At 47.5% G+C, this 20,876-nt stretch overlaps 1 protein-coding gene and 1 long non-coding RNA gene across 4 annotated transcripts; one reads left to right on the top strand and one right to left on the bottom strand.

Annotated features, from left to right (window-relative positions):
- Nucleotides 1-1,586: 1,586 nt before the first annotated feature.
- On the bottom strand, nt 1,587-20,576 carry klf8 (Kruppel like factor 8). The gene is made up of 7 exons (XM_061299704.1): nt 20,180-20,576; nt 12,134-12,328; nt 7,273-7,530; nt 6,948-7,188; nt 6,055-6,166; nt 5,234-5,373; nt 1,587-4,998 (listed from the first exon to the last, which is right to left on the bottom strand). Exons 1-7 carry the CDS (start codon nt 20,204-20,206, stop codon nt 4,817-4,819), a joined length of 1,155 nt encoding a protein of 384 aa, XP_061155688.1. The 5' UTR covers nt 20,207-20,576; the 3' UTR covers nt 1,587-4,816.
- Nucleotides 10,125-19,832, top strand: LOC133168257 (uncharacterized). 3 transcript variants are annotated; one of them, XR_009718174.1, is made up of 6 exons: nt 10,125-11,076; nt 11,164-11,237; nt 13,960-14,144; nt 18,244-18,322; nt 18,919-19,087; nt 19,183-19,832. It is a non-coding gene; the product is annotated as an uncharacterized LOC133168257 (long non-coding RNA). The 3 variants fall into 3 exon arrangements; XR_009718175.1 differs by lacking the exons at nt 10,125-11,076; nt 11,164-11,237 and adding an exon at nt 12,372-12,386; XR_009718173.1 differs by lacking the exons at nt 10,125-11,076; nt 11,164-11,237; nt 13,960-14,144 and having other exon boundaries at nt 17,734-18,322.
- Nucleotides 20,577-20,876: the final 300 nt, after the last annotated feature.

Genomic DNA, 20,876 nt, shown 5'->3' with positions numbered 1-20,876 from the left:
TTGGGGGGCATGTCCAATTGAAATGCCATCCACAAAGAAGAGAAAGCGTCAATACATATTTAGTTGAATGGATTGGGAATTTGGTGACAGTTAAACACGTCGTTCCTTAGCCAAAAGATGATGAGAATCGTCATCGTGAGAATAGTCATGAGAATCTGAAGGAAAAAGACACAGACAGGGTGGAGTCGCTCAGAAATAATTGGAGTGTTTGTGCTCGCGTCTTTGGAGCGGTCGTCGTGGTCACGCGAGGACAACGCCCTCATCATTTCTTGCCATACTCTGTTGTTGTTGTAATGTGCCGAGCATGTTTGTGCAAAGGAGGCTGGCTCCCTTTTGTATTGCGCTCATGCATCAATACATGCACTTAACCTGCATTACGTATGAGGTGAAACAAACAAATGCATCGTTTTTCTCCATTTTTCTTTTAGATTTTGGATGGATTTCCAATCATTAGTCGCCGCGCTTTTTGAAAAACGTTACAGGGCAAGCAAGTCAATGTTTGTGTACGTAGGTACGTATATTTTTCCGCGATGTTCTGTGATCTTTGTTCCCGGGGGGAAATGATTCAGTTGTTGTTGTTGTTGTTGTTGTTGTTGTTGTTGTTGTTGTTGTTGTTTTCTAAGCTTTCACCGTCAAACGCTTGTTTGGTCCTGTTAGCGTGATTCTGCAATAGCGCCTGCAACGCTTTCTTTAGTCACACAGGTCCATTTTCAACCTGACCTTGTATTGAGCTGGGCCACTGGTTGGTGCAGTGGTTCCCAAAGACGACTTTGATTCTCAGTGGTGTGGAACCTGTACAGGTCCATTTTGAAGTTAAATGTACTCAAGTTACCACATAGCGCGCCTTTGTCCCTTGAATAGCAAAATGACATTCAACTGTTCAATTGGTAGAGAGAGTAGCAGGATGTCAAGCATACAGAGGAATCCACAAGAATTATTCAGATAAGGTCATGGAGGAGGTCTATTTCCTGGATGGCTTCATCAACTTGGAACAGGAAGTTGGACTGTTTCCCATGCATAATGTAAAATACGTTTGGGGAGGAAGTAGGATGTTGCAAGTGCATTCCAGGTGAGAGGCTGTGAAACTCAGCGGCAGCATTTGTCCCAACATGCCTATCAGTCAAACGAGGCACTGCATTAAAAGCAGCTTGCTCGGCGGGATGGTGGCAATGCATTTTTTGGGAGTGACTCATGGGAGGAAAGAGTAGGACTCAAAAAAAAAATAAAAAAATCAAGGTGTCATTATTGTGCTTTTATAAGTGCGATGCTGTAATATTAGTGCTATTTTTCTTCATCAAAATTCCCACTAATGCTACGCCTACATTACACCTAACCTTAACCAGTAACACTAAGCATAAACTTAAACCAAACCTTAACCCTAGTTTAAAACCCGAAGCCATGTATATTATTGATACGTTCCTTTTTCAACGCTAACCATCGGTCCAGCCGTCCCTCTTCAAACCTAACGAAGGGGACGTCTTATTTGCCTTGGGCACAGCACCACCTAGTGACGTTTGCATCTCACTGCACACGCATCTTCACCTTTCCAGTATAAAAACAACAACAACCCACACACACACAGGAAGTAAATTGCACCAAAAACAAGTTTATTCTATAAAAGAAGGAAGGAGGATGAGGAGTAATCATCACAAGTATACAGAAGAGAAAAACAAAGGACTTTTTAAACACCAGAGTAGAATCACAGTATCAAAAAGCTCACGTTTCTTTTTTTCCTTCTTTACATCTCTTTGTTCTGTACACAAATACAAAAAAAAAATATTCTTATAATATTCCTCTCATTATTCTTATTATTCTAACCATAATAACTGCATTGCACTGAGTAAATAAAGAGTACTGGCCCGCTAAAAATTACTGCATTCATCAGGGAGGGGTTAAGAAAACGTCCAAGATAAAAGTGGCGATGGATGGCGAGCGAGTAAGACGCACAAAAGTGGCCATTCAAATTTGACTTTTTAAAATAGGTTTGTCAAACATACAGAATAGGTTAGGCTAGCTAAACAAGCCCTCCCCCCAAAAAAGATAATTATCATCAGCTAAAAAAAACAACAACAAGGTTTTGGACGCTATTTATGATTGTTCGAAATAGTTTCATCGAAGCTACATATGTTAGCAGGTATAGCTAAGCACGGTGAGTGTCTATTTTGGGGATTTTTGCGTGATAAGACTTTGATCATTGAGAGCAGAAGGCAAGCCTGGTTTCTAAAACGTTAGCATTTATTGCTAATTAGCCCATCAAAATCAACACAGAATCAGTACCCCAAATTGTTAGCTTTTGGTGGCTAGAATTCAAAATAATAGAAATGATTGCGTTGATTGAACACACCGCAATAGTTTTGTCACTTGTGGCTGCATGCTAGCATTTTAGCATGTGTCTTTTTTCTTTTTTTATTTCACGTTCTTCTTTTTGTAGAAAAATGTGAAACAAAACAAAAATGGACAAATTGGCACACAAAATCGTCAAAGGGCTAACCACTAGCTTGCTGTTGCTCAAACAAACATCGGTACCCATGTGGAACTTTTTCTTTCCTTAAAGGTTTTGTGCAGAAGTGATCATATCAAACTCTTTTCTTTTTATAGGTAACATATTTGTATCCTCAAAAAAGCCAGGCTTTTTCGCACGCACGCACGCACACACACACACACGGCGACATGCTCGCCAACGTCACTTGTTGAAAACAAGAGGGCAACTCTCCATGCAACACAAATATGCACAACACAACTGGGACCAATAGTATTATTCTTATTATTGTCATTTGTAAGAAACTACAAAAAAAGTTGTAAAAAAAAAAAAGGAGAGGGAAGGGGTTCACATTATTTAGTCAGTGTTAAAAATAGAACTCCACCCGTTACATTTACTTTTTAATTATATACATTTATGTACACGGATTCTTTTTTTTCAACTCTGTTTTCTTTTTCTTGTTGTTGCCGTCTTTATCCTTAATGTTTACAAAAGAATGCATAAACTCTTCTAGAAAGATGTGCTTTTTCCATTTTCTTCTTGTAGTCAGACCAAATAAAAAAGGCGGGAAACGCGCAAACAAAAATCCCTCCGAACAAGAATCCGTTCGGATGTTTTATGCGTCAAAGTTGGACGTAGTTTCTTGTCTCATCCGACCGGAAATTCACATGGCATTTTCGCTCCCGTGACCTACTTTTCAAAATGTTGTTAGTCGCCACTCTCCCCTCCCCAATATTGAAAGCTCCCCCCCCCCCCTATAATCCCCAACTTCGGTTCAAGCTCAACGTGCCCAGAATGCACACTCGTTAAGTAAAAAAAAAATAAAAATTCAGATGATGTATTTGTCGCAAAACATGCAGACGAAAAAAAGAAACATGCGCGACCACTTGGCAAAGTCGGGTAAAAGTTCCCGTATTTCCCTGCGATAAGGTTTGAACTTCTCCGCCGACCACTACTTCACAGCGTTTAAAAGACGACCAAAGACTAGAAATAGTTCAAAACGACAAAAGCCAGACTCTGCCACACGGGTCGGAAAAGCGTAGACAAACCTCAACGATAACACGCAAATACTGTTTTTTTCTTCTTAAAGTGTGTGCAGGATATGCAACGAAAAATGCGATGGGAAAAGTCTTTAGAAAGTTCACAGTTGTCATAGCGCGCCTGAATTGATAAGGAGTGTCCCAAAACCCGATGGCAAAAGGAAACGGCTCACACCGAAGGTGAACTCTGTGTCAATTTATACTGTAGGAAATTCTGCTTACGATGAAGACCCGAATGAAAGACATGAGAAATGTCGTCCGTCGTCTGGAAGTCTATTTTTCCTCATAGTTGAAATGAAACGCCGCGCGCTTCATGGATTAAAAATGGACTTGTGCTGCAGTGAACCACTTTGAACAATGCCAAAATTAACACAGTTGGACTTGGGCGGTCGCTCGGTCGGTCCTATTGCGAAAAGCCGTTTGCTCATCTAAAAGTAAATGCCGCACCCCAAGAACGACATATCGTATGCCTGACAACAAATTTGCATTTTCATTCACCTGGCAAAATGTGCTATTCAGGGTGTTAACTTTTCCATCTAAAAATGAAACGCCACATCCCAAGGATGAGATCACTGTCCAACCTTCCCTGTGCATCGAGACAACTTGTCAAATGCATTAAAAGGGTAAAGAAAAAGAAAGGGGGGGGGGGGGGGGGGGTTGAAATCCAGAACAAAATGACTTGTTCAGGAAACTACTTTTAGACCATAAAAATTAAACACCGCACCCCCAAGGATATAAAAAGCTCAACTCCTGTGATGCAACAAAAAAGAATCTATCAGCGTTAGGAAATTGAAAAAAAGAGAGACCCGGCTGTCCAAACATCTAGTTTTATGATCAAATGCCGCACCCAAGGCAAAAAAAACCCAACGTCATCTCCTGTGCTACAATGTGACAACTTCAAAAATGCATTCAATAGGTAGGGCGGTCCTGCGATTGGGGGGGGGGGATGGGGGTGACGTCCACCAAAAAAATGTCTCGTCCAGCCTTCTACTTTTGGATCCTAAACAATGAAATGCCGCACCCCAAGAAGGAAACGCATCTTACGTCACGGCCTGTGCTGCAGCCAGACAGCGAGCGAGCGAGCGAGCGTGCCCAATGCATTGAAAAGGTTCGCATTCCTGCCAGAAAAAGAAAATAGGGAAAAAATGTCTGGGCGGACGACGGATGAGTGGAAAAAGAAATCCTCAAGCTCCATGAATGCCTGGTACTCCTGCAGAAGAGGAGTCCGAGAACTGTAGTTGTAAAGTTTGTTTTGAAGGCGACGGGAGAAAAAAAGCCACAATCAATCCAAAGGAGTTCACATCATGACGTGGCGGCGGCGGTGCAAGGACAGGTGGTCGGAGCGCGAGAAGGAGCGGTCGCACTCGGTGCAGCGAAAGGGCTTGATGCCCGTGTGCTTGCGGAAATGCCGAGTCAGCTCGTCGGAGCGGGCGAAACGCCAGGTGCAGCCCTCCCAGGTGCAATGGTAAGGCTTCTCACCTGTACAGGGCGGGAGGGAGCAAAGGTCAGGCAGGCAGGCAGGCAGGCTTAAGCACTTTCTTCAAGCTTTTGGAGTCATGGACCGTCCGTCATTTCCGTTAGCTGCTCTAATGCTCTGATTTGCTTTAAGCTAGTTGACTTTGAAATGCTAGCGTTGAAATAAACAACATCGAATTCCCTCGTTTACAGCGTGGCGCATCAGCGGAACATCAGCTGTCAGAATTTCCGTATTCACCTGTGTGTATCCGTCGGTGAGCTTTGAGGTGCGAGCTCTTGGTGTAGACTTTTTTGCAGCCTTCGTAGTCGCACATGTGGATCCGCCGCCTTTTGACATCTGGGGAGTCGGGGTCCGCTGGCTCCAAGTCCAACATGGACCTGAGGCCCAACAGAAGTAGACTGAAATATCTTGTACAATGTAATGGTGTGGTAGGCAGTGAGTCTGGAAGGCCACCAGGGGGTGCCAAATAGCTACTCGAGTCACAAACCAGATACAATCGTTTTTTTTAATATACATTAAGTTGTCTGTATAGCTAGCGAGTGAGGGTTTTTGTTTATTTTGTTTTCATTAACTTTATATTTGATTCTTTTTCTTTTGCACATGTTTTGTCTCTATGATGACATTTCATGTTTTGCATGAAGGGGCCTATCGTCTATTACGTCAGATTTGGTATTGGTGTCATTGGTTTTAGAGTGTTCCTCCACCTTTTAAGCCATTACAGAGCCTTTTGTTCTTTCTTCTATGGGCCCGGTAAAGGAAGGTCAGTGACAGGCAACTTGGAAAACGAGGTGTGGCGTACACACGTGCGCACTCGCACATCAGATAACAGCTAAGCTCCAAGGTCCACACCCTAACTTTCCGTTAACACCGCAACGCCTCGCCCATGTAGGTGTGAAGAAGACACTCTGACTTATTTCCAGACTCAAACAAACGAAAAACCTTCCGGGACCGATGCGTTAAGTACATATTTCAAGTCAAATTCCAAACACGGCGAATAAAAACTCTTGAATATTTGCGTGTAACGCTAATCCTAATAAATGCGGTGCGTGTGCGCTCACCCTGCATCCAGGCTCTGGGCGCTGATTGACGCCGATCCGGACTCGGTTCCGCTCTCCACGTCGCTGTCGCTGTGATATTCCACCGGAGACGTCGAGCCGGGCTTAATGCGAACTGAGCAAAACAAGACCAGGCGATCATGCAAAAACATTCTGATGTGACGCTACATTTCCATTACCCTGTTGGCATTACACTGCACGTTTATACCGTGAGGTTTACATTGTTTACATCGCATTAGCTTATGCTATGCTAGCTTTATGCAATGTTACTTTGCTCATGTTTTCTTAGTATTACACGACCTTACTTTATGCTTTGCCCCGCTTGCACTGCGACATGACTCTGCGTTATGCTATCTTGCGCTAGCTTCTTTTGACCTCCATGAGCTTACGCTACATGACTTTGTCTATACGCTGCTATGAAGGAAAATATGAAAAGTTGAAGTATACTGCAGACGTAAACTGGAAGGGCAGAGAGTTGAGTGGAAGCGTTACACCCTGCAGGATAAACAACGTCCACGCTGCACGGAGGCGAGGGAAGGATCAAGGGTGTGGCACGCTAAAGGAGCGATGCGTGCAATTTGGTGCCGAGACACGCACATAGCAAAATGAAATGTTCTTCCTCTCTGGAGACAATGATTCCACCCACTCCCTCTCAGGCACCGCCCATTTAAAAGAAAAAAAGCAACATGCACTCTTAACCCTCACTTCCTCGCCATAAGATCTTTGCCTGAAATATACGAATAGAATCGAGACAACAAGCTAGCTAGCAAATAGCTAACTAAATGGAGTGGTGGCTCCAGCTACTCTTTAGCGCCACAATAAGTTCCGATAAAAGGTACAGAAACTACAGACAAGTCATCCATGGTCTATGAGAGGCATGGGCCGGCGTTCCTGACCTGAGCCTTCCGACCGTCCGTCGCTGCCAATGAGCGGCACGGTGATGGCCGCGGTGGCGGCCGCCACGCTGTCTGCGGGCACGGCGGTGTAGACCAAGGGTAAGGACTGCACCACCACGGGGATGGTCTGCAGCTGGCCCACCTTGCTGGGCATGCTGACCGACGGGATCGTGTGGATGACGTGCAAGATCTGTTGGCCGCCTGCGCCCTGCGTGGCCAAAATGGAGCCCGGCGATAAAACCTGGGGGGGGGGAGCAAGTACGTCACCCATCACTTCTAGCGAGTGTTGACGCGCGCTTTAAAAGTTAGGCTAGCTGTTGTTCACCATGGATCCTATGGACTGTACGTTGGAGGTGACGGGCGTGGCCGTGAGTCCAGGCTGTGCCAGGCCGCTTCCCGGCGCGGGGTTGACGGGCACGTTGACGGTGGGCAGTGAGGACGAGCGAGGCTTGTGCAGGGACAGGTCCACCGGTTCCGTTTGGTCCTCGGCTGGGCTCGGCGAGTACGGCTCGGTCTTGCAGCTCCGCGCGTCCGTCTTTGCGTCGGGGTCACTTTGGTGGGAACGCTCGTCTCCGACGTCAGCCTGACAGACGAGGAAAGAACAACGGAAAATTCATTTTTGGAAAATGTGACTTTTGGGGACCAAATTTTACAGTTTGATCAGAATGTCGCGCAATCTAGAATAAAAATATCACTTTGTTTCATGTGGCCTAGTGGTAGAGTGTCCGCTGCCCTGAGACTGGAAGGTTGTGGGTTCAAACCCCGGCCACCAAAGGCTATAAAAATGGGACCCATTGCCTCCCTGCTTGGCACTTCGCATGAAGGCTTGGAATTGGGGGGTTCGATCACCAAACGATTCCCGAGCGCGGCGGGACCGCTGCTCCTCACTGCTCCCCTCTCCCCCAGGGGATGGATCCAAATCACAGGGGGATGGCTTCAATGCAGAGGACAAATTTCACCACACCCAGATATGCGTGTGTGCGTGACCATCATTGGGACTTTTTACTAACATGACCCGTTCGTTTCGGGTCGTAAGTATGTCATGATTTCTTTCTTGCTGTCATACTTTCTCACGAAGCGACACGTCGTGACTTTTAACCTAGGCGAGGAGCTGAATGCTAACTAAGACTTTTTCCGGCCGGCAAGGGCCTGCCTGCTTTTCGCCGCATGTCGTTGACGGGGGAAAACAATGGCCCGCTGTGTGGGATGCAACCAGAAAGCAGGCTGAGGGGGGAAGTGGACGAGAGAGAAAAAGAAGCACAAGAAGAAGAAACTGGCCTCCTTCCAGTTCAGTTGAGCGTGGCTCGGCTCTGGGCGAGGGCCAGGTCGAGGCCTCTATTTGGCTCTTTTAGATCGGGTGACGCGGGACAACCGGAAGGCCGGGCACGCGAGCACACACGCACACACACACACACACACACACAGACCAAAATGTCCTCTTCTTTTCGTAAGTCGAACATGTCGATAGGAGAGCAAAGAGGTGAGGCGGCGAGAGGAGACGAAGGGGGAAGAGTGGGCGGGAAAAAAAGGGCCTCACGTCGCCATGGAAACTGGGGAGCTATCAGCCGCCTCCACGTTGTGGCACTCCTTTGCCTTCCCCGTCCGGCAACACCCTCATCCGTCCTCGCTCACCTTTCTCCTTCCCTCCCTCTCGACATCTTCCCGCTCGCTTGCGCCAACCACACCCTTCCCGCCCATGTGGCTTTTGCTTTGCCGCCATTTTGTGTGGCGCGCTTCAGAAAGTGGGTCAACCATGTCCTCGCCTCACAATTCATTCACGCCGCCCGGCCACGGAAGGAAATGGCGAATCGATGGGATTTACACGGAACCCGGCGAAGGCAGGATGCCCTTTAACGCATTGGGCTCCCGTCCGTCCGTCCGTCCGCCGCCCCTCCCTTTAAGGTCACCTGAAGATACTTCAATGTATTGTATTGTTTATTCATTTCATGATTTGACATTTACTTGAAATATGTTCTAATGTTATTCTCATTGAGAGTTTTACTATTCTAAACGATTTATACTTTTATCATGGGTTGACTTTAGTCACCAACGGCAATGGCGCAGCACGCCGCCGGACAGTCTCGTTAGCTTTCACTTCCTGTCATTTTCGCTGGCGTTTTTCTCGCTCGGGGCGCCTATCAATAGGCCGAGGATCGAGGGAGGGAAAAAAAAAAAGCCCACAGCGCGACTGTTCATTTTCATCAACATGTGCAGCTGAGCGGCACGGTCGTTACGCTCGGATATCAGAAAAAAAAAAGAAAGTGAGCAAAAACAACAGCTGGCTTGGATAGAAACCAGAAAAGATGCCAGCAGGCCGCCTCTCCTTGGCCTAGGCCCACCCGCCGGCTGCCTCGCCCACCTGTTAGCGTAGCCCGCTAGCCCCACCCTGACGTTACCTAACCCAACGCTAGCGCTGTTGACGACGCGGCGGCGGCGGCGGCTGCTTAGCGACACCCACCGCAAAGTCATGGACTCCGCCTGCGGAAGAAGACCTTCAGGCTCAAAGCATGCAGTGAGGAAAGAAGAACTCAATGGACTTTTTGAGACCTTTTTAACTTTTGGTGCAAAATCCAATTCAATTTGTGGCATCACAAGTGTTTTCCTAATTTGCTACGTGCTAAACAATGGCGCTCTATTGTGTGACATGCGATAGTCATGACAACATTGCTAAAACATTAGCCAACGAGTTTTGTTACACTTCCTTTGACCGATTGCAGGGCAAAATGAAAACTCATTTGTAAAAACATGACAAACGTTTTGTTATTGTCAGTCGGCATCGTTAAGGTTAGCGGTCGACAAATGTGGGTTTGTCACATGGTTTCTTCTGCCAAAACTGCCGGACTCCAGTTTCAACTCTGCAACCCCGCTGGTGGCATGTCCGGACTTGTTAGCCAGTGAGGCGCTAACAAGAATTTACTAGCATTCAATTGCTCTGCTATTTGTTCAAATGGCACTTGATTTGGAAATCGATTGCGATGCACCCGGCCGGGATGTCTTTCCCCTGCGCCGCCTTCTCGTCGGAGCTCTGAAACCTCCCGTTGCTCTCGAACGCACCATATGGGAGTGATGACATCATCAGCCCGCACCAGCTTAGGCGTCGCCGCATTTGCTACCGCGCCTTTCCCACTGCCCCCTCCCCCATCCATCCCCAACAAAATTGTGCATGGTTGTGTCCTTTTGCTGATTTGTCTCACACGCACACACACACGAAAGCCTCCTGGCTCGAGTGCGAGGCCGCTAACCTCTCATGACAAACACGTGTGCGAGTGTACTTCTGTGTGTGTGTGTGATTGCTGCCAACGTCGTGCATGACTGCTCTTGTTTGCTGGAGGACAACCGACTTGTTTACGTGCACACACACACACACACACACACTCACTCGCACACAAGGCCTTGTTTGTGCGAGTGTGTATAGCAGAGAAAGAGAGATTACAGAGCTATTCAGTTTGCTATGCTGGTAGCTATTCAGTGGTTGTGTATGTATGTGCGTGCGCGTGTGTGTGTGTGTGTGTGTGTGTCTGTGTGCGCATGTGGGGGTGTGTTATTGGCTGAAGTGGAAAAAGGTGGCAGAGGGAGGTGCGGTGGGAACGGAGGAGTCTTTTTGGGCAACTCCCGCGGTTGCTACGGCGACAACGAGCGGAAGCGCAGTCCGGCCGCTCCCCTCAACACATCCTATTTGGGGCGAGGTGATGTTAGAAGAAGAATGAAGGTAGAGCAGGAAGTAAGAGCTTCGACCCATTGAAGGTCCAGGTGGTGAACTTTGCACCCGACGTTTCATTTAATGAGGCTGACCCAGATGCTCGGTGACCAATTTTATCCAAGGGGAGACGAAGGGCAGTGAGAAAACGGGGCCCGAAAACAAAGACGAGACTGGGGATGGTGACTGTGTACGGATCAGACCTCTGCCAAGGTTCAAATCTTCTTGGCTAGGATTTTTTTTACAAAAATGGTATCATACCTAGTAATTGTATAGCATGTAACCTCCAAACTTGCGATTAATCATGTATCCAAGAGGAGACTTAGGGCAGCAGCAGCTAGTAGCAGCAGCTAGAAGCATCTAGTAGCAGCAGCTAGCAGCAGCTAGCAGCAGCAGCTAGTAGCAGCAGCTAGCAGCAGCGGACTGAAAACTGTAAAGTATAATACTCCAGGGTCCAAAATGGTCAATTCATGTTAGCATGTGGGCTTAATCTGGCTTTATCTCAATGTGTATCCCCAGATGTTCATGGACACATTATGACCAAGAAGAGACCAAGACTACAAAGTATAAAAGTGCAGCAGCGACAGGATGAGGTGAGCAATTTTCTCCTTTCTCTCAACATATGCTTCAATGTCCAATGACAGTCAAGCTGATTGTAGATATACACACACACACACACACACACACATTCCATTTGAACCACCTCTTAAAAACCAACCTCCTCACTGTTAGCAATCAGATGATGTGTTGTTCACTGACCAACTGAGCCTCGACAGAGTCATGTGATTGCGACGTGAAATGAAAAAGGGTCCGAGCAGTGAGCCTTGGGGAACTTCTTGGATTAAAATCGCTATGCTCTGATGCTTCCTGGAACAAAGGGAAGTCTGTCTTTGGGGCTAAATGTGCCACAAGTCTCATTCTAGTTTCCCCAAGATGAACTTTTGACCTTTTTCACACAGTCAGAGATCATTGGACATTGGGAGAAGTGAAAAACACGAAAATGTCTCATATCCACCCTCATGTCTGTCTAGTTCATAAATAGCAGCACAAAAGCTGGGGGGGAAAACTCACTGGGATGAAGATGAGATGCAAACATCATCTGAGTTCCTGGTGTACTTATCTATCTCGCCATCGGAACATGGCTGGGCGTCTTCATCCCGCATTCTCACATACCGTCGCGAGCATGGGCACTTTTCATGTTGCAATCTCTGGGAGAACATTCGCTCTCGAACTTTTCAAGGCAAAACATGGGGACGTGGCGTCCCCACACACATTTTACATAGGAGTTGATGTGACTGGTTCTCATCACCAGACACCAACCCCAACCTGCTATCTACTAACTAACTAAATGCTAGCCACTTTTAAAAGCCGCTTCATGCTAACTGCTGGATGCTCATTGCTAAAGCACTCTTTGCTAACCCTCAAATGGACCCACACCCACCACACGTACTCCCCCCCCCCTTTCTTCCTCCCTCTTCCTCCCCCTCACCGTGCACTCCATCTCCTCTGGCTCCGCTTTGATCTGGACTGAGGGCATGTCTGACGCCTCCTCTCCCTCCTCTTCCTCCTCTTCCTCCTCCTTGGCCGGTGAGGGCGGCGCGGCCTCCTGCGTCAGGGCAGCGACCGGCGGCGGCTGCGGCTGCTGCTGCTGCTTCTTCTTCTTCTTCTGGGCACCGCTCCTCCTCTGAAAGGAGAAGGAAAGTGTCATGGACAGGAGTGAAGGTAGAAAAGTTGAGGAGGAGGTAAGACGTGAACATTTAGTACCTCACTTTGATGTAGGGAGAGAGAGGAGATTTTTCAAAGGACAGAGGTTGGAAAGAAGAAGAAGAAGAAGGAAAAAAAGGAGGCCTAATGTGGAGGCAGGCTTCCACTGAGGGAATGAGGAGCCGGCGAGGAATAACAAGCCAGAAAACGAGAGCCAGGTTGGGAGGGGGAGCAGGGAGGAGTCGCCCCTCCCTACCTCCCTCCCTCCCTTTCAGCCAGGCAAGCGGACACACCCTTTTCTGGAAACGCGCACACACAATGAGGTGTGGCTGGCGAGGCCTTTTCTGTCCGCACACACGCACATTTACATAAGTCTCAACTCCTGATAAACAAACCATTTCCTCAAAGAACTTCCTCCATGGATGGTCACAACAACGTACCAGACGGTTCCAAAGTCGCCCAAAAGTAAATGCCAAACCAAGGATGACCTTAACACAAGTCTAGCTACTTCAAGGGCCAAAAGTGGTTTGAAACAAAGGTAAACATCTGGACATGCCACGCCCTCCCCGCCCCTCAGCTCACCAACACCAACCAACCATCCAAGCAACCTCCTTGAGCTTTCAAATGCTCCACCTTCCACCCTCCGACCGATAGCATATTTAGCATGAGCACAATAACGATCTCATAATCACTTGAAACGTGTCGTCACAGGACATCACAGTAGTGACTTCAAAGTCCCTAGCTAAATGTGCCTTGGAAAATGGCCGCTTTGATTCTTAAACAGGATATTTAGTACATTGACACGTGCTCCAAAAATGATGACGGTGTGACCAAATGCACTCTGGGATGGTAGATTCAATTCAATTTAATTTACGGCAAAGTTTGCATCAGTAATAAACAAACATGTCAGTTACTGAGATCGACGTATGCTATGTGGAACTGAAAATGTTGATGAATCATTTTCGTTCGGATTAAAAAAGGTCCGACGCAAAAGTTAAAGCAATCGCCTACAATTGAAACGTTTTCGTAATGGGCACTATTTTGTTGTTGTTTAGCACTGAGTTGATTTGGCGTTTGTTTTACTAGCTAACAAATTTCTTCCAGGGTGTGTCTGAGGAACTTACAAAGGACTCCATGTGGAAGGAAGCAATGAACTAAAAGCAGTCTCAAAGTGCATCCACCAAAGTTAAACTTGCATTAAATGCTAACCAGAGTCACACAGCAGTGGAAGTACAAACGAGTGGGCGTATTCAATTATTGATGCGCTGAAACGCGAGCTGCATTGTAATGGAGACGTCTCAACTTTGGAGAGCAAAGTCAAAGTTGGCTAACGTGCTCCGCCCACATGCCATCTCTGGGCATTGTGTAGAGCAGGTTAGCTTACTTAGCATTTGTAGCAAAGCAGAAGGCTGGCTATTTTGGTAGAAGGATGAAAAAGCCCAAAATGATCACAAAATGACCTTGCTCATGATTTGGATCCACAAGCAAACGATTGTTCAAGTGCAAAAATGGCAATCATCCTGTCTTCGGGCATGGCTTCTTGAGAATTTATTTTTTTTGCGGCTGATTGACATGCCTACAAAATGACAGAGTGATTTCTTTTTTTGCCAGTCTGGGCCTCCGCGGACTCGATCGTCAAAGAGTGTTTGTCATGTGACTCGGCCGTAGCGGATTCCACACTGAGGTGTGGCCTGGACCAATCGGCTACGGGGTGTGACTGTCTGCGTCACCCCTCCCAAACACGCATGAACTCCATTGTGAGAGGGACAGAGCCCCCTCTGTGCTTTGAAACAAAGGTAAAGGCCTCTCTCTCTCTCTCTCTCTCTCTCTCTCTCTCTCTCTCTCTCTCTATGCCACACCTTCCCCCCCACTCTGCTGACCAACGCAAGCCTCCTTGCAATTGTCCACTTTCCTTCAACATACATACTTTTAAACATTCCCGCCTACGATATTTTTTATATTATCGATATTAATTGAAGTGCTTACTCTGAATCCATTTGATTCTGCAAAACTTTGTCATTTAGATTCTTATTGGCTTTCAGGCAACTCAAACCCCCATTCATCGACGAATGATCTGCCACCATAGTTGCTGCTGTTTTGGTTAGCACTTGCGTAACCGGGGACACTTTTGGCGTCCTTATGGCAAACAGTGGGCCTCAATTTCACTTGGTAACAATAAGAAAGAAAAAAGATCAACATTATCATTCCTTAAGTTCAAAAATCGTGTAAATCTACCCCCCCTCACCTCAAGCAAGATTCTGAAAACAGCCGGGAGTCCAGGGCCCAAGTCGTGAAACCAAATAGGAAAACACAACAGGGGTGCTGCTTGGGAAACTGTAAGGACAGTGCAAGCGCGCCCCGTCGAATGGGGAAACAAGCGCTATTGTTAAGCCGCCGGCTAAATTAAACACCCTTCTCCAGTTCGCTTGTCCAAAGATTGACTTTCGAATGTCCCGGCGTGCATTGCAACTGCGATTTTGACACGGGGGGGAAAATCAAATCATATATATATGTGTATATATATATATATATATATATATATATATATATATGTATGCCTGCAAGTATCATGACATCATCTGTCTGTGTTGCTCCACCATTTGTGTTCTCGAGTATTAACACTGCGACACAGATGCTATTCCTTGGCTCGCTCAACTGTAGCGTTCTGCATTGTTTGTTGATATTTAGCCAAACAGACCTAATCAAGGATGCAGTTGGTTTGATCAAGGGTAGACATCAAAACATTTTTTTGTTTGCATACATTTCAAATTATAAAACGGAAACTAGGGGACAATTTTTCTTCAAATGAGAAACAACAGCGCTAACAATGTGTTTGAGAGCCCTGTTCGCTCCAACCGTGTTCCAAAAAAAGGCTCCAAAACATTTGCAAAAATGTCTTTTGGCCTTGACGGCCTTAACGTGAGGCAGCCCGAGAGGCCGCAACCACAAAGAAGGATTAGTCAATAATTCCTCAAGGTTTGTTTTGACCTAATCTGGAGCACCCGCTAATAAGAAGTCATCTGGACTCCAACCGGGTCCACTCAGAAAAGGCAAGAGTAGAAATTGTCTGCAAATCCAACTCGGACGAGGCAGTTAGGGTGGAGGCTTCGGTGGGGTGGGTTTAGGGGTGGGTTCTGTTAGCATGGAAGACCTTATGAGGACCACTAGACTGCCAGAGGAGGGGCCTCACTCTGGGAGTGCAGAGTTCCAGGAACTAGAAAAAAAGAAAAAAAAAAAGGGTGGGGTGGGCGCGACCCTGTCAGCTTGTGATCTCCACACAGGAAGTCGGGGAGGGTTAGGGTTATTGAGGGTGGGGGTTGGTTAGCCAAGGAGACGACCAAGAACCAAAAGACAAGAAGGGAAAAAAAAAGGTTGAGGAGACAGTGAAAAAATAGTGTTTGGGGAGAAAAAAATGTTGCACCCCTTTTTGTACTCATCCCAAAATCCTTTCTAATATAAAAGTAGAGCTTTGGCACCATCTTGTGGCATCCTTGTGCCAAGGAACTATGTGGAAGTTAGGGGTAGGTGCTTCATTTAGTCAGGCAATATCCCTGTCTAATAGAAAAGTAGTGCTTTGACACCATCTCATGACATATGCAGGCAATTTGTGACCCTTTTGGCACCTATCTTAAAAATAATAATAATAATAATAATGGGGTCATTTCAGCTGTTCCAGACTGCAAACATTTTCTTCATGCCAACAAAAGAAACGTCACTGGAACTATTCAAGGTGTTTCTTTTTCTTCCGTTTTTACTCCCGCCATCACATTTGAAGAGAGACTGAAGTATTTGTGGCGAGGGCTTCAAACGCATCTCTGTCCCCGGCACTTTAATAACAAGCTATTTTTACCCGCTAAAAGGCCAGCCGAGCGTGAACCGCGTCCACGCGTTAACGCTCGGCCGGCTACCAGCTCGGAAGGAGACGCAAGAGTCACGTCGGAGGTGCGTGCGTCCGTCCGGCAAAGTGGATTGGAGCACAGTCAAACAGTCAAAAGTTTGGCAGCCAAAAGCTTGTTAAATACATTCAAAGGATAACCCCACTTTTGCTTCAGTATTTTTGTGTGATTGTTAACGATATTTTATTTTGTGCACACATTTGACTCAAGAGAATTTAAAAAAATGTTTGTCTTGAGATATAAAGAAAAAAAAAAGTAAACACACGTGTGCGTCAGACCCCTACCAGTAGATGGGGCTAGCAAAATTCACAACATCCAGCCACCATCACGTCACAGTGAAAAGCACCATTGAACATTGTAGAAGAACAACAGGGAAGGCCCCAATGCAAATTGAATGGACATCAATGATACACCCATTTGTCACTATTTCACCCTTTTGCCACCAGTCCTCTTCTGTACCAATACAAAAACAATCACTTTGATGATGCCTTCGAGTGGACGCCAAAACCGTAGGAACATCCAAATCTTTTGAAACCCTCCAAAAAAATGTGGATACCACCAACATGAAAACTGGCGAGTTGCTGGCTAATGTTTGGACGATCTGCCACTATGATTAGCAGACTAGCATATTAGCATAGCTCCACTTAAGCGTTATTACATGCTTCCCCCATTACAGCGTGAGAGAAAGTAGGCGGGACAGGCGAGTCTAACTGGGTCAGCGCTCTGCTCGCTCGCTCGCTCGCTGTCACTGCACACACAAACACACACACAGGTCCTCACCATGTGTGTGTTTGGGGTGGGGGGTGGGGAAATGCCCCCTGCAGGATCCACACATATGCGCTGGTAACGCGGCTGCCCGCTCCCACGAGCTGCTCGGAGGCGGAGACCTCCCCCAAGGCATCCCAGCAAAAAGCAAAAACACATCACATTGCAGAGGATCTTTTTATTTATTTTTTTGCACAATGTGCGTGAGTAACGAGGGTAAAAATACAGTGACCGCACGCTCCGGGTTCACGTCAAGTTCAGCCCTAAAAAGTCGTTCTGACATGCTGGACTGCAGTGAGAGATGAAAAAGGGAAATTGCGAGATGGAAATAAGACTTGAGTTGTCGTGGGGGGAGCAACAAAAAAACTGAAGTAAACGTGAAATGAATGTCAATTGCAAAAATGTTGGTGCACTAACAAAACCATCTCTGTCAGATAGTTTGTATTTCTATCGGATCGAGGAGAGCGACTAAGGGCAATCCTCGTTCTCCTCTCTGATCAAATGCGTTTCAATGTTTGCTGCGGGGTGGCCTTTCCAGTTTTGCCTGCAAAAACGACCACCCCGAACCAAGACGAGTCCTCGCACGCACGCACGCACAGAGTGCACATGAGAGTGAAACGAAACACCGGGTGTGTCCTCCCTCCATCTGGCGAGCAGTGAGCCAAGCTAGAGAAGCCGCCTGCCTCTTATCACACCACACCCTGCTGACGCAAAGCTGGCCGCCACTTCCCTACACACCCTCTTATCCGCACACGCACACATACATACATACAGCGCAAACAAACACGCTTGAGCAGCTTCTGTGGTCAGAAGGTTCCCCAAACGTTGTGTTGAAGGACACCGAGTGCATGGCGCTGTCAGCGAGCGTTGACGGAACCAAAGAGAAACTGAAAGCAGCACGTATTTCAGAGCATTCATAAAAACGGCGAGAAATCATTCGAGATGAGGCGCAATAAGAAACGACGAGCAGAGCAGTCCAACCTTTCGGCGTATTTGACCCAAGGCGAGACTGACTACCGAGTACCACGCTGATGCAACATGCTAAGCTAACATGAGCCTTTTTGCGTTGACTTTTGTTATTCTCAGCATGTGTTGATTGCTATGGAGATGCATTTGTTCTGAGAAGAGAGTGAGGTCAAGTGGAGACTAAGGGTGTAGTTGATCCAAGTGGAGACTGTGCAGTAGCACAACGCAGCACTTGCCAAGCTAACAATTGCATGTGTGCTTTTTTCAGTTATTGCCATGAAGCTGATTTGATCCAAGAGGAGACTGAGGGCAAACTCTCAGACCTCCAGAGTGAACACCGCCACAAGGTGAGCTGTATGTTGGTCTTTATTTATGCTGTCTGCAGTTTATATTTACTTCTTGGCATTTGTGGCATGAAATTATTTTTTATTGGCGCCGGGGGTATCCGGGAGGAGACGAAGTTTCTTGAGAAAGTTGTGTGTGTACATCTATAAATAAAGCTCAAACAGGGCGGAGCATCAAATGAAGAAAATAACGTCCTCATTGCAGCTTCAGGAAATGAGCCAACTTCCTCCCCAGTTTATTGACTCAAGAAACATCTTCCCTCATACGACACTGTGGGCTTTACGTTGCCTTGTCATGTCGCTATGTCCGTGTGGCGTGGGAAATGATCAAATGTCCCGCTAGAAAATGATAAGACATGAATATCAGGTCCCCTCCATGGCCACTATCGGCAGCGCAGCACATTAATTTTCGCTCCCCGCCTCTGCCGCGCACCACGCCGACGACCTGCCGCTCGTTAATTGTCGCTGACAATGTCGCCGCTCGGCGACCCCGACGTGCCGCCGCCCGCCAGCGGCGACCCTCGGGCTGGCCCCGAAGCGCTCGGCCCATTCCTCACACCATGTCGTCTTACCTCGCGCTCGTTTCTGTCGACGCGCAGAAAGAAGAAGCAGCCAGCTGGCCGACTGACTGACTAACTGGTCATCCGCTCAAGCCACCTGATACCAAAATACTGAGCCAGCGCATCAAATGAGCTTCTCCCATGTCAGGCTCTCTCCGCGGGAAGCTTCCACGACCTTCTGCAAAGAACACCCTATCGAGAAAGTCCGGTACGTTAGGCTATCGATTGCAAAATGGACCAGAAGGGTCAAAACCAAAATGGACTTTGCGTAACTCTTGTAATGTTTCCGTTGTGACCTGTCAGATTCAAGTAGAAGATCTCAATTTTGGCCTGATGTACTGCCACTTGTCTTCTCTCTTACGGACTGACTGTCTGCATATCTGCTGCGACGACCTGCTGATGATAATGCAGCGGACTCCGGCGATGTTCCAATGTCGCCATGACCAACGTGTTCTTGCGATAAATGGCCGTACGATGGACAAACACACACACACACACACACACACAATCTCAGTAGTGCTATCAAACTTTGTTCGGCTCTGTTAACGATTGACAGAGGTGGGCATCATCCCACATCCCATTGTTGTTTTCAATCTTGTACTTAACACACACACACGTTGTGCAAGACATTGCTGGAAAGCACTGGCGAAAACGGTGTGCTTTCCAATATTCCCACCGCTGCATTTGAGAAAGCTGGGAAATTCCGCATGTCTGCATTTTCCCCATTTGCCAGCGGTCTTGAACGCAGCATTAGCCTGCAGCCAGACAGGAAACTAGCTTTGCAGCCTAAGTAAGCAAGCACATTTGGCAAGTGTCACTCACATAAGTCAATCACGGGGCCAATACAGAAAAGTGATTCCAGTCAATCACAAGACACATAACCAAGAAAACTGTCCGCCGGTCAATCCCAGTGCAGCAATTTGTTTACTGTGAAATAAACAACCCATATTCAACCTGCGCTCTCGTGAAGAGTTACACACACGCGCGCACGGACACACACACACACCTCTCTCCAAATGAACTCATTTCGTACCCTCCTACCCTTCATAAACAAAGGATGTACAGCAATGGCAGCCGGAAGTGCACCTGGCTCTTCATCTGTGCGCATGCGCGTGGGGGGGCTTTAAAAGAAATAAGATGGTGTCCTGTGAGGCTGCAGATCGCGCCTTCCTTTGCTCCCCTCGCCCGTTTTCGCCAGCAACTCCGTCCGGCCGGCCGGCCGCCCGCCCGTCCACATTATGAAAGAGCCGCATCACCGCACTGACAACGTCACAATGTGTCAAATAGAACGTGCACTTACTTTTTTGTGGCGGCTCTCCGTGTGCATCTCGTGGAGGGGCAGGGGGGCGGAGGAGGAGGAGGGGAGGGGGTTGGGTGTGTATAGCTGTAATGTGGGGAAAGGGGAGAAAGGAGGGCTTATGGGAGAGGACAAGGAGGAGGAAGGGGGCGGTGTGCTGTGGATATTCGGGGTATAGCAGCAGCAGCAGCACGGTGGTGCGTGCCTCTTCCGATCAGTTCATGTCCGCAGCGTCGTTTGTCTTTGCAAGCCCCCTCCCCAAAAATAAAAAAGGGAAATAAATCAAGCCAAGCGTTGCGCCTCTGGTTCTTGCCGTTCCCTGCCGTGCATTGAAGGGCTGGGCTCTCTCTCTCTCTCTCTCTGCCTGTTCCTCCTCCGCCTCTCCCTGCTTGTGACCCCACCCTGCGTCCCCACCCCTCATCTCTGTCACTCACTTGCTGCGCAGAAAGCGCCCTTTGCGGAGGAGCCCGAGCCGAGCCGTTGCACGAGTGCACGGCCGAATTTGACAATGCGTTCAAAGTGCAGGCGCGCACCCGCACCCGCACCCCAACCACCGCTCAAATATTCCACATGCCGCTATCATGCGTGGAGAGCGCCCATGTTACCTTAGTGACGTCATCCGGAAGGCAAATTGAGGACACACTCGCAGGGCGGGGAGGGCTGCTTTGGACTCTGCTTTGCAGCATCTGATAAATATGAC

This window comes from Syngnathus typhle, linkage group LG15 (assembly GCF_033458585.1).
Source record: "Syngnathus typhle isolate RoL2023-S1 ecotype Sweden linkage group LG15, RoL_Styp_1.0, whole genome shotgun sequence".
NCBI lineage: Eukaryota > Metazoa > Chordata > Actinopteri > Syngnathiformes > Syngnathidae > Syngnathus > Syngnathus typhle.
Note: the sequence above shows the minus strand (reverse complement) of the source record. Positions and strands in the feature narration are given on the sequence as shown.

Bases quoted from the DNA above. Each gene is read 5' to 3' on its own strand.
- klf8 (XM_061299704.1), bottom strand. From the start codon at position 20,206: ATGCACACGGAGAGCCGCCACAAAAAA. The intron at 12,329-20,179 runs GTAAGTGCACGT...TTCTCCTTTCAG, and splicing joins CGGAGAGCCGCCACAAAAAA to AGGAGGAGCGGTGCCCAGAA. The intron at 4,999-5,233 runs GTGAATACGGAA...CGCCCTGTACAG, and splicing joins TCACCGACGGATACACACAG to GTGAGAAGCCTTACCATTGC.